Here is a 20,797-nt window from a genome sequence, read left to right on the forward strand (position 1 = left end):
TCAAGAGAAACTTGAAAGGGAACAGCAACCAAATGCTGTGCTTGGACTTTGTATCCTGAGTCAAACAAGCCAACTATATAAAAAGACATTCTGGGGCACCTGGGAGGCTTGGTTGGTTGAATGGCCAACTCTTGATTTCAGCTCAGGCCATGTTCTCAGGGTCCTGAGATCCAGCCCCACTTTAGGCTCCACGCTCAGGAAGGAGTGTGCTTGGGGACTCTGCCCCTCCCCCTGCTCACATGTTTGCTCGCTCGCTCGCTCTCAAATCTTTTTCAGAAAACATTTTGGAGAGAACTAGAGAAATTGCAGTATAATCTGTGTATTTATTAATGTTGATTACTTATTGTTAATTTTGCTAGATGAGACAGTAGCCCCAAACAAAAGCCCCTATCTCTGGGACATAGTGACGATTTTATGGGTGGGTGAAATGCTACCGTGCTTGTGATATGCTTGAAATCCTATAGCACAATAGAGAAGGGGACAGATGAAAACACAGGTAAAATACTGATCATTGAAGTTGGATGATGGATATATAGAAGTTCATCAACTTATTTTCTTTTATGTGTTTTGTTTTTTTTTTTTTTTTAATTTTTTTATTTATTTATGATAGTCACAGAGAGAGAGAGAGAGGCAGAGACACAGGCAGAGGGAGAAGCAGGCTCCATGCACTGGGAGCCCGATGTGGGATTTGATCCCGGGTCTCCAGGATCGCGCCCTGGGCCAAAGGCAGGCGCTAAACCGCTGCGCCACCCAGGGATCCCTCTTTTATGTGTTTTTAAATTCCCCCTAAGCAGCCCGGGTGGCTCAGTGGTTTAAGCGCCACCTTCAGCCCAGGGCCTGATCCTGGAGATCCAGAATCAAGTCCCATGTTGGGCTCCCTTCATTGAGCCTGCTTCTCCCTCTGCCTGTGTCTCTGCCTCTGTGTGTGTGTGTGTGTCTCATGAATAAATAAAATCTTTAAAAAATAATAAAAATAAATTCCCCCTAAAATTTTTATATTGTTATGATTTTTTTTAATCTGCAAGGTATAAAATCCAGGGTCTCCCCTTTTAGCCCCCACCATCACCCTTCAGCCTCACCTCTGCCTCTTGCCACAATTCAAGATTTGCTTGTGTGTCAAGTGGCTACCTGTCCATGTGCCTGTTTGCACCCACTGTCCCATGTAATTATTAATAGGGCCCTCTGTCTCTGAAAACATTGTATTTGCACAATAACATGTATGTTCATTCTAATGACACCGAATAATTTCCCTCATATTCCTGTGCTTTGTACCTCTTTATTAGAATATTCCTTTGTTCACATGTCCCCTCCTCCTGCCCGTTGCTTTTCCTTATCAAATTCCTTCCCACTAGTGTCCCAAAGCTCAGCTCAGCCATCGTTTCCTCAGCCTTCCCTAACAGCCCCACCCACCCACATTAGGCTGCCCCTTGGTGCTGCCATACACCCCTGTGGTCTGTTCCCCAATTCATTTGGCCTTTCAAGATTAAGGGGCACTGTCTTTTCACCTGTGGGTCCTTGGTATATATAGCAAGACTGGCAGTGTCTGCCAGTATCTTGGATAAATCCAGCTTTAGAAAGTCTATGACCTAACTCTTTTGGACAGCCCAACCCTGGAAAGATAAATGCACCTTCCTAAGATCATGGAGGATTGTATTGGCAAAGACAGAAGGAGAGCTTATGACTGCGTCTCTTTTGCCACACTTGGCACCATGATAAGCAGTTTTGGGGGCATTGGAGGTTCCTGTTACTAAGATAGAGCTTATACATCTCATCATCCTTGGAGTAGAATAGGAAAGCTGTTAGTACATTGGCAGTAGCTCAGACATGTACAAGAAGACTTCAGTAATACTGTAGTATTTCAAAAGTTTATTAAATACAGGAATGCAGTAGTGGTTATGACACCTGAATTTTTCACTACATGCACTTTTTAATTATTCAACCAGAATAATTCAATTCAGAATGCTGAATCTATGGGAAAACTGCCAGGTTTTCTAATATTTTTAATTGCTTTTTTAGAATCCTTTCATGATATGACATGAGAATGTTGTAGGATAACAGGGGCTTCATACATTTAATTATTTTAAAGTAAAGGACATCAGAGATTTTGCATTAATGTCTGTTTTTCTTTATAATTGTCATAGCGTCGTCTTGGAGATGCTGCCAAGAAAGCCATCAGCAAATTGACCACCAGAACAGTAAAAAAGGGTGATAAGGTATGGTAGTGAAATAACTTTAACCCTATAAAAATAATTAAGTAGTTTTGTTTTTTATTTGGTGGGAGAGAGCACAACCTAATCATTTGTGTCTCATTTGTTTGGTGACTCTTTTTCTCCAGGTATATGATCTAAATGCTTCATTTTAAACTAGCCTCCCTCTGAGCTCTTACCCTTAGCTCACCTCATTTGGAGGCCCTCCATACAGTGTCTGACTTTCCTGGACTCCCAGTGCCCCTGCCATTATTAGATGCACTCGTCTACTTACAGCTCCCCTAGCCATGGTGTTCCACAGAGCTTTCTACCACTGCAGCCAAGGATGCCTTCGAGAAGAACACTGATGGGTCGGTTGGTGCACTCGGAGGCCAGGAATGTACGTTCACTCCCTGTGTTTCTTGAGAAACATGGCCACATCTCCTTCATGTTTTAATCTGTCACCAGCTCACCAGAGAGCTGGAGACCTGCATCTCGAGGGAGTGTCATTTGCAAGGTGCTTTCTGTATAGTGGGCCAGACAGTTTGAGGGCAGCGCCTCGTGTGTCACGGCTGGACCCTCGGCTTGGGGGGACCAAGTGAGAAACCCGGTGACCAGTGACCACACCAGAGCTCCCCAGTTGGGTCTCACGTTACTTGGAGCCCACTTCTGGTCCATGAGGACAAAGCAACTTGATATGAGACCCAACATTCGATAGATTCAGTTATCTAGAAAAGTTACACCTCTAAAGGTATAAAACCAAAACTGTTTTCTGCCCCACACCCAGTTCTAGCATTTTGACTAGCAGCTCTAAGAGGATAATTTCAGACAATCCTTCATCCTCCTTAGTTTCGCCACTTTCTTGACTTCACCCATTTTTGTTCCCACCACCTTGACACCATCACATCAGGGTTTTTTTGACACAGCTCTGGAAGGTGGAGGCATTTTCAGCGAACTTCAGTGTATACTAAGGAAAGAAAAAAGTAAAAACATTTGCAGAAATAAAAGCAGCATCAAAACAGCTGCCCCTGGAAAAAAAAAAAAAAAAAACAGCTGCCCCTTAACTCCAGAGGAGAGGTCACCACCCTCTTGGCCTGGCAGCCTTCAGCTACCACATTAATTGAAATTCCCCAGAGCTGGTGTAACCTGCCCATCCTACTTTGTCCTTCAGGCTAACACCAGACCATCTTTTCTTGATCATACCAACACCTCTTCCTAGTTTGTACCTACCAAGAGTTGTCCCGCTGAGTTTCAGTACAGTGGCCTTGACATAGCAAATAGTCACACCTTCCTGGCTTAGGTTCCCGGCAGTGCTCTATTTTATGACAACTCAGGGGCATCCCTTCCCAGCATAGACGAGAATGGAAGCCAGTTAGTCTAGATGACCAAATACCTGGCTGACTCTTCCTGACCCTTGACAAAGACCCACTATTGGGTTGGACCATGACTGTTCTCTACCCCAAACCTGTGACTAGCTCCCATCCTTGGGACTTGGTCTCTTGGGGGCTCACCATCTTTTCTGCCTATACTTAGATATTGTCAGACGACCACCCACACTATGGAGGGTGTGCAGTGAAACCCACTAAACCAGAATAGTAATGATGCAGTGGTGGGAGGGAGATGAGGATGTCCGCAGTGATGGTGGATTTGAATCTTAGGGAAAAAAAAGCATTCTGACTCCTCAGACATTTCACAAATAGACTTAGTTTGTTGCAACATAGTTTAAAAACAAGATAGAAAAAAAAAGAGATAGAATGGTTTTGATATCATTTGGATCAATACAGCTAAACACATTAAAACTGTTCATAACTTTTCACTTTATAGTCACTTGCTTACCGTAGTTGCCACAGGAGGGTTCTTAGCTGGATTAGCTCCTCCATTTATGTCTATCTTTAATTTTAGAATGTGACTCTTATGCCTGTGCTTTTCCTTGCAGGAAACAGACCCTGACTTTGATCATTGCGCCGTCTGCATTGAGAGCTATAAGCAGAATGATGTTGTCCGGATTCTCCCCTGCAAGTATGTCAGGTTTCTTTGTCTAAAACAGAATGACATTAGTATGGCATGTATGTCTCCCTTTCAGAGTGGGTATTCCACTTGCTTTCGAGAGCCACCTTACGCACAGCTCTCATGGCAGGCAGAGGCCCAACAGCACATTACATATAGTGGAAGTGGCAGCTGGCAGCGAGCCATGCTGCCTCAGCACAGACTGGTTGCAGAGCCTCCTCAGCTTGTAAGAAACACATGGAGAAAATCCTGTGGACACATCGTAACCTAAAACCACTAAGGTCAAGAATTTTCAATTCTGTGACTTATGGGTTTCCAAACGAGCCACTTGTTCCTCTCCCTGTTAAATCTGAGTACATCATGAGGCCTTCTGGTGAAGGCTCAGTGGTGCTCACTTGTCACCAGGAACGGAAACTCCAGGAGTTGGGTTAATCCTTCTGAACCTGTATTATTCAGAGTGGCTGCTGGGTGCTGCGTGCCTGTTCCGGGCCAGGCCCTGTGCTCTGTATGCTTGACAGTTAATAGTGCTTTCCTCCCCTGGTAGGTGCCAGGTCACACAATCCAGAAATGGCAGAGTCAAAGTAAAGATCTGCCTTGAATGTTGGTGCTCCTTACATAGGACCATGAAGCTCCCTCCAGAAAGAAGGTGTATACCTGTATGTGGTGCTCGGAAAAGAGCACATGTTCTTTAGAAGCATGTTGATCGGGAAAATATGAAAGCACCTACTGAGAAGCCTGAACTCAAAGACATTTCCTCCTCTTTCTCCCTCCGTTAAAACACATCCATACCACTCTGCCCATCTAATAACACAGAACATGTGAACAAACAAAATAATTGTCAGTAGTTGTCTCTATGAGGCTAATAGTGCTGTTCTCAAAGTCATGTATTTTGAACCTAGAAAGATCTTTGAGGGTTTTTTTTTTTAACCATAGAAATTAAGAATAATTCCAAATGCTGAAACAGAAAACAGTTTCTAGAAGTCAAGTCAATCTAGTTTACATATAAAGGAAAATCTACAAAACTGTAAGCCATCCTGTAGAAAATTGCTAATTACCAGATTTCCTTCAGCAGCAGTCATTTATGGTTTAAAACATGGAGCTATGGGGATCCCTGGGTGGCTCAGCAGTTTGGCACCTGCCTTTGGCCCAGGGTGTGATCCTGGAGTCCCAGCATCCGAGTCCCACATCGGGCTCCCTGCATGGAGCCTGCTTCTCCCTCTACCTGTGTCTCTGCCTCTCTCTCTCTCTCTCTCTCTCTCTCTCTCTCTCTGTATGTGTCTCTCATGAACAAATAAATAAAATCTTTAAAAACAAAAACAAAAAACAAAAAAAAATGGAGCTGAAGGAAATACACATCCAAATACAAACCAGGAAGATCAGGTACATTATAGAGCGTTATCAAAAAAAAAAACGTTATCAACTCTTAGCTGCTATCTAAACATATTTTCACCTGTACAGATTTCCTCTGACCCTAGAATCACCAGGCATAATAAGCCAAGTCTTCCCAAATTCTGTCTTCCTATTTCAGGCCAGGGTCCCCCATCCAGAGGGACCATCTGGACTTGAGAACAAAGGACTCTGAAGCCATTTGTGGTTATTACTGACATGAGAGTGTCTTCCTCAGGGGAGCTTCAGCCAAAAATAGATTACTCTGGAAGCTTGTTCCCCATCCTCCCCACCCCCTGGGCACTGGCTTTTACAGAGTTTGATTCTTAGTTCTCTTTTTTCTTAACTTACTCTAGTGTTTTCCAAACCTGACAGTGTGTCAGAATTAGTGGGGATCGTTCAGAAACACATCCCCAACCCCTCGGGCATGTGGCTTTTAATAGTCACCTAAGCAACACTGACACAGCCTGCCCCCTCCATCAGAGTCCTAGCCTTTCTGTTGGCTGCACCTGCCAACCAAGAACTGGTTCTCACTTTTGTACTTGTGGTCTGCTTCTGAGTATTAGAACTTGGGCAAACTTAGTGGCAGGTCTCTGTGTCGGCAGTTAGGGTGCTACACCCTCAGTGGGTTGTGTTGCATTACTGGGTCCTTGTCTGAGTTAACATGCCATGCCTGTATATCAGAGTTCCCCTTTTGCTTTGGAGCAGGGTGGTATCTGTTAGATGTACTCCTTCAGCCTTAAGTTGTAGCTTTCTCTGAGGTGTATCACACAACCTGCTCAGCAAAACCAGTCACTTCACTGAAATGGTACCGATGGCACTCAGCTATAGTAAAAATTAGTGCGTTGGGCAATATTTTTATGGGACCAGGATCGACAACTTGTCAATAATACCAAGGTTTCTGAGCCTTGGTATTATTGACATTTGGGACCAGATCATTCTTTGTTGGGGCCAGAGGAGGGGGGAGGCTGTCCTGTGCATTGCAGGATAGTTAGCATTATCCCTGAGTCCACCCCCTAAATACAAGTATGCAGCTGAGAACCACTGACCTAGAGGACAGCTTCGCACTTCAGATCTTCCACACGCCTCTGGTTTCCATGGCACTCCTATAGAGTCCTTTCCAATTAATTCTGGCCTCGTACTGCTGCCTATTTTGTTCCCTCTGCCTGGGACACCCTGCCCTTCCTCTTTCGTCTGCAGGTCTTTGGAACCAAGGAGACTGTGACTCCATTCCCTCTCCCTCCTATTTTTTTTTTTTTTTTTTAAGATTTATTTAGTAATGAAAGACAGACTGAGAGAGAGAGAGAGAGAGAGAGAGGCACAGGCAGAGAGAGAAGCAGGCTCCATGCAGGGAGCCTGACGTGGGACTCAATCCCGGGTCTCCAGGATCACGCCCTGGGCCGAAAGCAGCGCTAAACCGCTGAGCCACCAGGGCTGCCCTCCCTCAAGCTCCTGCTGCCAGGCACTGCTGGGGCCTCCTGCCTCCCCTCCCCTAAGCTGGGCCTAGAGTGCTGCTCACAGCCCTTCTCTTTCACTTGTTCATTCTCCCTTAAACACCTCAGCTCATCTGCTTGCTCCTTGCTCTGGCTGGACAGCTTCCCCATCAGCTTCATGGAGAAGGTGTGGCTGTTTGACCCTAAAATTCCCTTTACTACCTGACCACAATATTTCAGGTGTGCCTGCATCCCCACCCAGCCTTGCAGCCTCCCCTCCATCTGTCCCCATGTGCTCCTCCCACCTCAGCCTCTACATGCCAACTCCTTCCCTCCTCCCGGACCTCCCTCTGTTAGCATGTGCCCCTACCAGTTTGTGTTGCTTCTGCAGCTCTGTTGCTGCATCACATTCAAGCACCTTCTGTGCCAGCTTCATAAGCCCTCTCTGACTACCACCCTCGGCTCCTCCCTACACAGCCAGACTTTGGGAAGGAGCTATGCTCACCATCCTTCTTTCTCTGAGGAAGGGACCAAGGAAAGCCCCAGTGCCTTTGTTTCTCTCTGTCCTTAATTTTAACAAGCCTATCTGGAGACTGAACTAAGACTTTTTATCTGTAGACAGCAGAGCTCTCCTGGATTGCTGGCTTTTTGTTGCATGACCTTTACTTTGCCTCTTCTGTCACATTAATTTACTTTGGACAGATGGCACTTGGCATTGCTCTGGGGCCTCCTACATGTGTCATTTGATTACAGCTGATCATCCTTGGATGTCAGCCAGTGCATCTTAGAAACTATCACCTTATTTAGACTTCTTATTTAAAGGTCAGCCACAAAATTTTTTAGTAGTTAAGAATACTTTTCAGAAGTAGAGTGCCACTGCTCAGATAAACTATGTCCAGGATGCCATTTGGGGAGCCCAGGAGGGCTCCATCCTCTGGCTGCTGCCGGGCTGGCCAGGGAAAGACTTCTGTCTCTGACCTTTAAGGATCCTAGGTACTTGTATTTGCGCCAGGTTCTTGCACAACACCAAGAGGCTTCAGGGCTGTGAAAACCACTCACCTTCAGTGTGGCCCCCTCACCCCACCCCGGCCATTGCTCTGCTCTATTTTGTGACTGGTGCAGGGGGTACACCTGTTAGTTAGTCAGGAGTCACTGGTGCTGGGTATGCTGGCGCTGGAGGCCCGCACAATATGTTCTGACCATTTATTGGGTTATCCTGTGAAACATTAACGTTACTTCACCTGATGTGGGTTTAATAGTACCTTTCATTTGCACACTGTGCTTTTCTAAGTATTCTGCAACAGCTCATCACTGATAGAGACTCACAAGGGAGTTTGCACCTTCGCCGCTCCTCTGCCTGGCAGCTTGCGGGTGACACAGCCAGGAGGCAGGCTCAGACTCCACAACTGCAGGAATGTGCCTGCGGGGGAAGGAGATGGGTGAGGAGGACAAGAAGGAGCACAGGGTAGTTACCCACCAAGATCCCAGCAGCAACCCCAGGGAGGCTGGGGGTCTGTGTCAGAGGGCCCGTAGGTGAACAGGAAAGCTGCCGGGCTATTTTCAGACGAGAGGGGCATGCAAGGGAGCTAGGTTGACAACTTCCCACCTCCCCTCAGGTGAGGTGCAGGAACCAGGCTGTTGGGGAATCTGTCAAAGGAGAGGCAGGTGGCCAACTGGGGTGGGGTCAACAGTAGGAGAGCTGGGGGTGGACAAATATTCAAAAGGAAAAGTTGGCTTTTTAAAGAAAAGTTTGTTTTCCTTTTTCTTTTTTTTTTTTTTTTTCCTTTTTTTTTCCTTTTTTTTTTCCTTTTTTTTTCCTTTTTTTTTCAGATTTTGGGTTGGCCAGGGAAAGGGGCCATTCTCAGTTTGTCCCTGGAGACTTGGCCAGTCCTTGTCCATTACAGTACCCCAAGAGGGATGGAGGGACACTGTCTTTTATTTCAACAAACCTATAAGGAAATAGTTTAAAAGCTCAACGTAGGAAAAATCCATTTATAACTAAAGGAACAGATGAGCAGAGAACATTCAACTCACGTAGCTTTAAAAATTAAATATGAGATTATACCATTTTCTTCTTTCTGAACAACCAGTAATCAAAAAGAAAGGCAGTAGACTAAGAAAAACAGAAAGCAAAAACACAAGTGGAGGGAGTGGGGAGAGCGAACCACTGTTTGCCCCAGGCCACTGCTGCTTGTAGAAACCAGGGTTTCCACAAACAGCTGGCTAATGGCAGCAGCTCCATCAGAGGTCACACAGCCTCCTCTCTCCTGTCACCTGCCAACTGCACAAAGTCCATCATCTGCCCCACATAAAACTGGCCTCAAGCACCTCTCCCAACCACTCACCCCCCACCGAACACTAACCAAACCCTCAGAGATCTACAGGCCAGAGATTAGGCAGGTGTAAGGGGGAGGATCCTGTCAGTTAGTTGACCTAAAGGGGTCTGTGTCTCCAGAAAGATTAGAAGCCTTGTTCTAATCTTTGACAGACTATAGTGAACACTGGCACAGCTGACAGCTGCTTGGGTGTAAACCCTGGCTCTGAAAACACCCGCGCAGTGGAGCCCTGCATATAGGGAGCCCTTCATCCCCCTGTCAGAGCACTGTCATATGAGGATACAAGTGACAAGCAGACATGACAGTGCCTTGTGTATACTAAATTTTGGTCTTGTTGCCTATGGTTTGGTGACTCCTTTGCCCCTTAAGTAAAAACCTGCAGTTTTAAATATTTTAAATAAAAGCCTTCTGGGATGAGGAGGTTCCAGTTCATTGCACTGATAAACTCAGTCTTCAAGATATTTATTCTTATCCATATAAATGAGTACAAGGTCACCAAGTGGCAGTAGGTGGGTGCATAGGCATTGTTAAAGTTGAAGCTGTAAGTAAGCATGAATGTTTCTTCCAGATCCCAGTTGGAGCAGTGAGTTTAGACTCTTAATTTCTTTTTTTGACTACTCTTACTTTTTTTTTTATCAAACCTGCATTTTTAACCAGCTAAAGTTAACCATTTAACTAAGCCACGTGTAAATTATAAATTAACGAAGTTTTAAGGGCATACCATGTTTCAATTTTTTATCTTTCTTACATTTTTTTTTCTTAAAATTTATTTTATCCTAAGACTCCCAAGTTTAGTTCCTCCAAAGGTTCCCAGAATGTATGTTCTCTTTCCCTGTGTGGCCAGGACTCTGGGCTTCCATGTGGCTTCATTTTAGCTTCTAAATGCTGCCTTGAGGAGTACTTGAACTTGAGAAATTATTTCCACATGGAGAGCTCTCCATGACTGACTTCTTTTCCATTACAAGGATGTGACTTTCCGCTCTCCTGAATTAAAAAAAAAAAAAAAAAAAAAATCACCCATCCTTTTCTCTCCTTTTAATGTTTCCACTGAAAAATGTTGGCTCAGTGTTGCCTGATTCTTAGGCACAGCTCATCTCTAAAAATACTGCCAACCACCCTGTAACTTTCACAAACATGTAACATAGATTGCTTAGAAGTTGTTTTATTTTATTTTATTTTTAAGATTTTATTTTATTTATTCATAGAGACAGAGAGAGAGAGAGAGGCAGAGACACAGGCAGAGGGAGAAGCAGGCACCACACAGAGAGCCTGACATGGGACTCGATCCCGGGTCTCCAGGATCACGCCCTGGGCTGCAGGCGGCGCTAAATCCCTGCGCCACTGGGGCTGCCCTAGAAGTTGTTTTAAATAATGTTTTAAATAACGTTTAAACCAAGTTCCACTAAACCAATTAGTACTTTTGTGGAAAACTCTACCCTTCATATCTTTTTGAATCTCCCTTCTTTTACTCTAGCTATTGTAGAAAGGATAACTGACTGTTAAATTATAGTTTGTTTCATTCCTAATCAATATCCTAAGTTTCTTCAGATGCTAGAATAAAAAAACCTGCTAAATAGTGTTACAGCCAAATATCTGTTCTCATCATACAGATTGGGGGCAGATTTTCTGCCAGCTGTATTTTAATGCATCCCTAGTATTTGTCTCTTAGGACTTGCCAGTATGTCCAAAAGCCACTAAAAGACACTAAAACTTCCATTTCTTTGGGTTTAATAGTTACTCAGTATATAATCTGTGATACGACTCTCCGTTTTTTTTATAGGCATGTTTTCCACAAGTCCTGCGTGGATCCCTGGCTTAGTGAACATTGTACCTGTCCAATGTGCAAACTTAATATTTTGAAGGCCCTGGGAATTGTGGTATGTTTCCTATTTTGTCACTACTTTTGTGTGGTATTGTCTCCGCGTGTAAGCTAACGTCATGTGAGCGGGTGGTTTTAAGCCTCTTTGCCGCACAGCCTTGTGAGTCCAGGGGTCCCTTCTAGAGTCCTTAAAGGCCAGCCCATTTTGGGGAACTCCCAGAAGAGAAGATAGAGAACTGAACTAGTCCACTTGGAAGCGTGCTTCTATCAGGTGGTGGAAACGTGGTGAAGAATGGCAGTGGAAAGAGGGGTGGGGGTTTTCTTCCATTCTGGTTTTGTTGTTTTTGTTGTGTTTTGTTTTGTTTAAGACTAGAATTAGAATATAGACTTTTGACTTTGATCCAATAGTAGATTTTTTTCTTTCTGTATTTAGCATCATATAAAACTATGTCCTCACTTTTGTTCCTTCCTCTTGAATCTGGCTTTGCTCTCCAGGGCGTTTGTCAGGTGCAAGCAGCAAAGGTGGACAGTGCCAGCCTGGCAGCCTTTGGTCAGGTGCCACTCAGAGGACTTCATTCAGCAATGGCCAGGCAGCTCTGCCCTGACTAACTAACCCAGGACCTGGGAGACTTCTTACAGTTCTTCCTTACCAGAAGTGTATATCCAAAATTAACGCTTCTTAGAGGAAAGTCAGGTCTCAGAAAAGAGTGGGTGAATGATTTCTTTATGGAACTGAAAGTTTAATTTGATCCAACAGATGAATTGCTCATTTTAGCTTTGCAACCCAAAGCACATCCAGGTAGTCCTATTTGAAATATGCTTAGCAGTCCAGTTAGGCAGGATTGTTCCTCCTGTCTCCAGAGATCATGTCATTGACATAGTTTAACACAGGGTTACTCTACTTCAGCACCACTGACACTGTAGATCAGATCATTCCACCGGGGCGGGGGGTGGGGTGCACATCCTGTACACTAGAAAGTGTCTCGCACATCCCTGGCTGCTCCTAACTGCCAGTAGCAGGACACAACAGTCACACAATCAGAATGCCTCCAGACATTGCTGTGTCTCCCTTGGGGAACCATCACCCCTGCTTGAAGGGCTTAACGTAGAGCATCTGCTGTAATATCTGGCATATGACAGATGCTTCGGGAAGTATTAACTTAGCCTTTTTTGTTGCCTCCAATCTTGGTGGTTGTTTGGTTTGGGGTTTTTTTGACTCCTATTCTCTGAAGTACTGACACTTCTGCCTTTTGTTTTTAGTAAACATCCTTCTTTTTTTTTTTTTTTTTAAGATTTTATTTATTCATGAGAGAGACACAGAGAGAGAGAGAGAGAGACAGAGACAGAGACAGAGACACAGGTGGAGGGAGAAGCAGGCTCCACGCAGAGAGCCCGATGTGGGACTCGATCCAGGGTCTCCAGGATCATGCCCTGGGCTGCAGGCGGCGCTAAACCGCTGTGCCACCAGTGCTGCCCAATAAACATCCTTCTAAAATCTATTACAAGCTGTTGTGGTTTTAACTATAAAAACTGTAATAAACCTTTTCTGACTGGGTATCATTATAAGCATTTTCACTTGGACCGTGGGGCAATCTAGAACACTTCTGACAGGAAGCCATTGTTCTGGGTCTGGCTGGCTGTCACTTCTCCATCCTTGAGCTTCTCTCAGCCATCCTTCCCAGCTCTGCTTCCAACCTGCTGTCTGCTAAAAGAACTGAAGGTTGCCAGGGAAACCAAATATCCATCTTGTTACCTCAGAGCACTTTCATACCCGTTTATTTTTTTAGTTGGTAGATATTGGCCCCAGGGCAGCTCTATACCTCTCCTTCTGGGTTAGATGCTTTGATTTTGAAACAGATGGTATACTCACAGTTCAAAGGTCTTTTCAATGTTGATCCACTCTTGGTCGTGTGCTATCCTCGTGTCAAAAGGTAAAAACTGACCGCCAGATAAATGGGGCATTACAGCGAAGTTAATAGGATAAAAGCAGTATTTTATGTTATCTGCTCTCCCTCAACATTAATGGAAGAGCCAGTGTAATTACATTTTCCTGTTGGTCAGCTTTAGAATAATGACAATGAATCCCTTTGCCCGTGAGCCATGTCCTCCAAAGGTGGTTGTTTCTTCATGAAGATGAATGATCCAGTTTTCTCATCAACTCTGCAGTGGATTTGGGGGGTTTTGTATCATTTTTTTGGAAGAGATCATCTCGTAAAGGAAAACTCTTGGGTGAAAAAGGGTAAATGGGGAAAGAAATGAGAGGAAATCACATGGAAAAAAATTTGAGATCTTTTCAACAACATGTCAGACGTTTAGAATTTTATTTTTAAAAATTTTGTTATTCTTATAAGTACTCTTAATCTGGAAATATTTTGCAGCCAAATTTGCCATGTACTGATAACGTAGCATTTGACATGGAAAGGCTCACCAGAACCCAAGCAGTTAACCGAAGATCAGCCCTAGGTGACCTCGCCAGTGAAAACTCCCTTGGCCTTGAGCCGCTTCGAACTTCGGGAATCTCGCCTCTTGCGCAGGATGGGGAGCTCACTCCCAGAACGGGAGAGATCAACATTGCAGTAACAAGTAAGTGGGACCCTGTACCTAGGCGCAGAGCAGATTTGCTGCTGCTGCTTGGTGTGTGTTGACTGCTCCAGAGGACAGTTGAGGCAGTCACCCAGGACAGGGAGATAGTAGTCTGTAAGGGACAAGGTGACAGGTAGTTTTGTTAAAACAGGTATTTGGGAAGACAGAACTGTCCTTATAATAAGGAGCTTGTGTATTTGTGTATAATAAATAGGAATAGCTGCCATCTGACAAGTAGTTGTTCAGAGATTTGTCTTAGGAGCTGTTTATAAACCTGTTTTGATGACTGCCTTGCAGACGGACATTTTAAGAGTCACGTTGGGATGTGACACAGGGCATCATGTGTTATGTAACCAGCCATGAGCACTGGGCTGCAGGCAACTTAGTGAAAAACCAGGGCCGAATTTGAACAAATGAACAAACAACTCTAGGGGGGAGTTGAGATGGCCTGTTGCTGCTCATTTCATTTTACACTTTTTTGAAGTCTGGTGTCTTGGTATCACTGTGCACAGGGTGGACCAAGAGCCATTGGGTGATGTGCCTTTAAAAACGCTCTCACTGGTTTTGAATATCTTGATTGGTGAGGTGTTGACACGAAGAAAAGCGGTGCTCCGATTATATCGAGTGTGTGTGTGTCAATGGGCAGGCCGAAGTACAGTATGCGTGGGCTGGCAGGCGTGTGTGTGTCTGTAGGCCTGTGGGCATTCACCCTGCAACAAGCCAGCTGTCTCCTTCAGCTCCATCCCCTACATGGTCTTTCCATCTAACAGCCTCTCTTCATCCTCCCTGTCACCACTGTGGTGCTTCCTTCCCCAGTGTGTGCTGTCGCTTGCCTGTAGCTTCGAGCTCTAAACCCGATGGACCTCCGCCTCACCCTATGAGTCAGTGGCATGGATAAAGCCATCACAGGAGTTTTCCTCCACATAGTAAGGCTCGTGTGGTCTGTTCAACTGAAGTGTACATGTTTTTCACTGACCAAAAATCAGTAGTAATAAACAGTTTCCCAGGTTTTGTTCTATCATTTGTCTAAACTCAAGGAGACTTCATTCATTCACAAAAGCAGGAAAAGTATTCTTCCATGCAGTTTGACTCATTTCCTATCATATCCTGGCGATTTAACAGCTTTTCATGGTTTCAGGTTTTAGAGTGGAGATTTTTTAAAACTGACCTAGTAACAATAAAGGAAACAAAGGTTATTTGCTTATCACTGAGTTTTTGTAGGCTCTTCATTGATTGACATTTATTGAGCACCTCCTACTACATTAAGTTCTGGTCCTGTTATAAATTTTATGCAGGAATGTCCCTTCAAAATCTTACGTTTTGATGATAAAAAAATATTACTTCATGTATCAAATTAATCACCTTTAGCCAAATTAATGCATGTTAATCAATAACTTCACATGGTTAAATTAAACCAAAGCTACCTCTCCTTTCCCCTCAAAGCTCTGTAGTGCTATAGCAACTACAGTGCATTTGCCCAGCATCCACTGTGCAAGACACTGTGCTAAATACACACTGGGGTGGACAGAGGTGATCAGGGACCCAGCTGCAGCCGACTGCTGCCCAAATACCCCAGGGCCCCTGTGGAGATCATTGCAATGGCGTTTGTTTCTTTTTGGTCACTAGTTTTTATCATTGAAATGCCATACACCTATGGATGGTATATTCAGAATGCAGAAACACACATGTAATAGAAGTTCTAAAAGTTAGTCTTATCACCTTATCACATATAAAGGTCTCTGAGAAGAAAAAAATGAAGAACACTGAGTTCGAAGCTTCTTGATACCGATGACCAGTCATCTCTTAATTTTTTTTAAATGCCAGTGTACATTTTTCCTAACTTAAAATATCTCCAGGTAAAAATGGTGGATTTTGCGTGGGTTCTTAAATGTTCGTTTTGACATAAATTCAAACCTTATAAATTCACTGAATGATGAGGAATTTGTAATCCAGGAAGCACTTGGCAGCTACCAAGAAGAAAGAGTTTGCTAAGCATTTTAATAATAAATATCAAGATGGCCAAGAAATGCTCATAGAACAAACTCATCATCCTGGAATCCTGAAGAACAAAGTCTTAACCTTTTGAAGATCACCACCTTTAAAGTCCAGTGAAATTATAAAAACCTTTTTCTGGACAAATTCCTAGACATACATAATTTTGCATATTTATGGGATTCATGGAAACCAGATTGAGAAACACTCGTTACACACTTTGCATAGAAACATTTGACATTCCAAGTAGAAATGTCTTCCCACTGCCTTACTGCAGATATAGAAGGGACTTGACTGTGTAGCACTGTGTTAAACCAGCCCCAGTTAGTGTACACTCTACGAAATATTTTCTAGTTAAGACTTTTTAGGAAGTCAGATCAGTTCACAGGTTATTTTTGAGGTTCTCAGTAAATAGTGTTTTTGGAATGTTACCTTGACAACACAGACTTTGAAAAGAAAGAAGAATATTCACTGACTTCCTGGATCTAGAGAGAGACTAGCTAAAAACTTTGGGTACCAGAGATTTTCAGCTCTCTAATGGGCCGTGTACCTGGTGAACTACCTGCTCGACGCAACCAGAGCAGCCCAGTGCCGCTCCCCACTGGGGAGGTGGGGGTGTGAAGCGTAGGCCTTTCCAGGAGTCACCAATGAAATGTCCTATTTAAGTAAAGACTGTAAGTCTCTAAAAGAAAAGAAAGTAGAGCTGCATGCCACGGAAGGCCAGCCTGCGGACTGCGTGGAGTACCCACAAGACCTCTGGGACCCCTACTCTATATTTGTAAGCCTGTCTCTAAGACTGAGTAACACAACCATGCAGAAGTGACAAAGTGAAGAAGGAAAGATTATATAAGTATGGCCAGTCTATTTTACTGTCATCTAAAGTAGTAATTTAAAAATCTCTGTCCACGTGCAATTTTATACACATATTTCTACTGCACGCTTTTTGGTGGCCACACTCCTCCACAAACCTCAAGACCTTAACTGGAAGAAATGTTTGGGCCATGCTTTCCTTTCTCCCTTGCAGCTTTCACCACTACTTCCACTAACCTTCTCCAGTTAGTAGCTCTCTGGCAAACCTCCTCCTGCTGCACTTCCTTGGGCCAGTCTTGGCTTACAACTCCGTTGACGTCTGCTTCGTTGCATTTGAGGGAAATGTTGACATCGATTTGACTTAAGCTTCTCCCCAGAGTGATTTCCTCCCTTTCCTTTGTCAACAGAAGAATGGTTTATTATTGCCAGTTTTGGCCTCCTCAGTGCTCTCACACTCTGCTACATGATCATCAGAGCCACAGCTAGCTTGAATGCTAATGAGTAAGTAACAAATTATTTTTTGGATTGCATGTGCCACATGACCCCAAGAAAACTTGTAGAGTAATTTTCATAGATACGGTGAAAATTGGCCTCCACCAGTTTCATACTGATCCTAGCAAAATAATGAATTTCGTGACCATATATTTGCAGTCAGTACACAGATCGGGGAGGTCACCTTGCTCAGCAACAACAGCTCACTTGAAAAAGACCTAGGGGCTCCCGTTAGCCACAAGCTTAAAGTACAAGAGCAGTGTGATGCAGATGCCAAAGGGATCCAGTACAGTCATAGCATATAAAGAAGGCCCGTGTCCGGATCACTGGCAGGAATAGTCCCACTCCTATGTGCCCACCAGACTTCACCTGAATTCTTACATACTTAGCTTTTGATGGAACACTGGTACCCTGGCCTGTGGTCAGGGGACAGTGACTTCGATGTTTAGCCTATAAGAAAGAAGCAATTGGGAAGACCCGCTGTTTCCAAATATTGGGAGGACTGTCAGGGGAAAACAAAATAAGTATAAACTGTATTCCTATGGGGCAAGATGAGGACCAGTGGGCAGATGACAGGAAGGTGAATTTCATCTCAGTGAAAGGAAGAACATCTGTCAGTGAGGCTCCTTGCGAGTGAACTGGTTTGCCGTGGGGAGTGCTCAGGACCAGAAGTGCAGGCAAAAGCTGCATGTTACTTGTCTGGACTGTTGTAGGTCAGAGATTTTTCGGAGTAGGCAAAACTGAGCTAGCTGACTGTTAAGGTCCATTTGATCCAGTGATTTTCTAGGATAGCTTTCCACAGGGGTAAGATGCAGGAAAGGTTTTTGGTTCTGTTAGTTAGTTTGTTTTAAATTCAAGGCATTTAACTGTAAGGTATTACTGAGTCCTTTTCTTTTCTTTTCTTTTCTTTTTTTTTTTTTTTTTTTTTTTTTTTTTTATTGAGTCCTTTTCTTTACCAGTATTCATGAAAGCTAGTTTGAGGTGAACTTATCCCTGGGACACAGCCCAGATAGGAACCTAAATTGGCACAGGTGGAATTCCTGTGCTCTCCACACTCACTTATGCTCTGGCATTTTAACTTATTAATAATAACCAGCCAAGCTCCTGTAATTGATTTAATGGAACACTCATTGTCCAGCTATGGAAACAAATGGGCAAGTAACCTCCGCTTATAATGACCTGATTTTATTATCTCTAACCTGATCTAGATACTTGTAAGAAGTGCCCTTTGGCATCCCTGGCCTAGCACAGGTTGGGAGGATGCCATGGTCACTTGGCATCTTTAGCCTGCTGGCGCGTAGTCTCAGCTGCTCCATCCAGCACGTCAACCTACCCGATGCAGGTTTACATCAACATAGCAAGTATTAATTGCTCAGGCTCTAGAGTCAGACGTAGCCTGGGTTTGACTCCCTGCTCTTCCATTTTCTACTTGGGAGACCTGGGCAGCTGTATTTCTCAGAAGCTCATTTTAGTCATGCAGAAAACAGGAATAACGGCAGGAGTACATCATAGGTTGTACGAAGTAGCATATACAGTGCTTAGCACAGTGCCTGGTACATAATAAGTGCTCAATAAATGTTAGCTGAACAGTTCCAATGAGATTCTTCCAGTCCTGTGAACAAGATGACCATAGCTGCCTTTATCATTTGGTAAATCAATTTCATTTTCTTCCATGAAATAATACAGAATCACAGGAACTCTGTGAGTCCTGTGATTCAGACCTCAGTTTGTAGAGAAATGGTGATTTCACCTGCAATCACCTCATTTGCTTACTCTCACAGTGACCACATCAAACTAGATGATGATGTAACCCACTCCTTAAATTTTTCACAAATGAGTGAAAACCAATCACAGCAAGTAGGGGCACTCTGGGCACTTATAGAAAACTGTTCAGTGATGTAATGATCACCTTGCTGCCACCAAAGATCTGCCAGATATCAGGTCATGCATCAGATAGTTTAAAGAAGGCTCTATAGACGTTACCTTTTAGAAATCAGGGTCCCTGGGCCATAATATTTCAGTTCCACGCATAAATGCCTGCATGACTCAATCTAAACATTGATCTTAGATCCATGTCTTAGGCCAACCCTTCTCCCATGAGCCTTTGTAAAGGATTGATACTGCAGTTGTTCATCCTGATAATATTTCTGTGCCTCCAATCAGAACTTCTCTGAAGGATTTTCATGATCCCATTGAGAGAGAGAGAGTGTGTGTGTGTGTGTGTGTGTGTGGACATAGTGCATGAAAGAATGGTCACCAAAATATTAATGGTGATTACCCTAATTTAGTAGAATTTGGGGTGATGTTTTTCGCTCCTATTGTGCTTTTATATGTTGATTTTCAATAAAACATGAATTACTTAATATTTTAAAGGCCATTTTAATTGTGGAGGATGAAAAATAATAGTCACTCTTACTCAGTGTCTCCTTCCCAAGAATTTGATGAAAAATTCCTATGAGGTTTTAATTCCAGAGGAAAGTTTCTATTAGTACATAAATCTAATTATTCTTCATCAATGAATTCTTTGAAATCTATCTTACTTCCTTTTTTGCCTTTACCAAAAACTGCAGCCAAAATGAGATTGCCTTTTCAATTTAATTGCTACTTTAGTTTTCTAGGTAACCTCATTCATGTGTGAGATAGTCTTCTATATAAGTAGATTCCATCTTTTCACATGTTAACAATTTGGAAGTTGATAGTAAAATTCACCTCCCCACATATTACCTACTATTATAGTTTACTCTTCTGCTGGTGTTACACTGAACTTGTATATTGTGATTTTAGCAAGACCTTGACCCAGTCTAGTTGCGGGTGAAACCCTGTAGGCAAAAGGAAGCAGTGTGGGCCACATGTCAGGGCTGGCATGTGGTGGAACCCAGGCGGCCCCAAGCCTGGCTGCAGTGCGTGGATGGCTGCCCTGCTAGGGCTAAATGCACGCCCTCCGCCCTCACCACACTGCACAATTATCCACGGCTTGAGGCTATTTCCGATCTGAAGTCAATCAAGTCCATGAATCTGAGGTCACTCCCCTTCTATTGTGTCAAAATATTATTTAAATACTCAACCGTGACTAATTGTGCTTTAATTTTTAACACTGCAAACAAATCTAGTGAATGTTGAGGCTTTGCAATTATAAAGAGTCAAAGCAGCAAATAACATCCAAGGTAAATATATTTATATATATAATTTTCCATACTCCCAATTTCTTAGTACCTAAGTAAGCAATGTTAGTAAACTTCAGCTCCCAAAGGAGGTTTGCTGCTCTACTTCATCATTCCAAAAAACTCATTAAATCTCAGTGTTCACCAGCTTATGTTTGTATCAGTCTATTTTTCCCTCAACATGAGAACAGTAAGTATTTTCATTGTTTTCATTTGAGGCACGAGTTGCGTTGTGAGGTCAGACAATGATGCAGACGGATTTTGAGCGGAATGGGAGGTTCAGCTAGGTATCCTCCAGTGTTCTTTCTCAGTTCCTAGATTCGACTTCATAGAACTCATGCCCAAGGATCTGCCCAGGAGTATAATAACCCAGACATTCAAGTTTCAAAACCATCTCAGCAGAAGGAAATGAACCCTGCTGTGGTTAATGTGCAGTAACTGTAGCAAATATAAACTCCTGTGGCATAACCCGAGGCCAGGAAGCCCTAGCTCTGCAGCAGGTCAGAGTCAACCCCGCCAGTATTCTTGCTGAGCTAGCTCCTGAGGCATAGTGACGGAAAGTTAGGAGCCTGATCAAAGGAATGAGTGCTGC

General features: G+C 43.6%; 1 protein-coding gene across 3 annotated transcripts in view; it reads left to right on the forward strand.

The window, feature by feature from the left end:
• Window positions 1–20,797, forward strand: part of RNF130 (ring finger protein 130) — a 143,567-nt gene that overhangs the window by 84,128 nt on the left and 38,642 nt on the right. For 2 of the 3 annotated variants that reach the window (XM_025446786.3, XM_025446787.3), the window contains exons 4-7: window positions 2,142–2,213; window positions 4,123–4,205; window positions 11,129–11,225; window positions 13,546–13,750. In XM_025446786.3, coding sequence (XP_025302571.1) covers window positions 2,142–2,213; window positions 4,123–4,205; window positions 11,129–11,225; window positions 13,546–13,750 — 457 coding nt within the window. Of the gene's footprint in view, window positions 1–2,141; window positions 2,214–4,122; window positions 4,206–11,128; window positions 11,226–13,545; window positions 13,751–16,959; window positions 17,054–20,797 lie in introns of all 3 variants that reach the window. The other variant, XM_025446785.3, reaches the window with a different exon arrangement.

Source organism: Canis lupus, chromosome 11 (assembly GCF_003254725.2).
Source record: "Canis lupus dingo isolate Sandy chromosome 11, ASM325472v2, whole genome shotgun sequence".
NCBI classification, from domain to species: domain Eukaryota; kingdom Metazoa; phylum Chordata; class Mammalia; order Carnivora; family Canidae; genus Canis; species Canis lupus.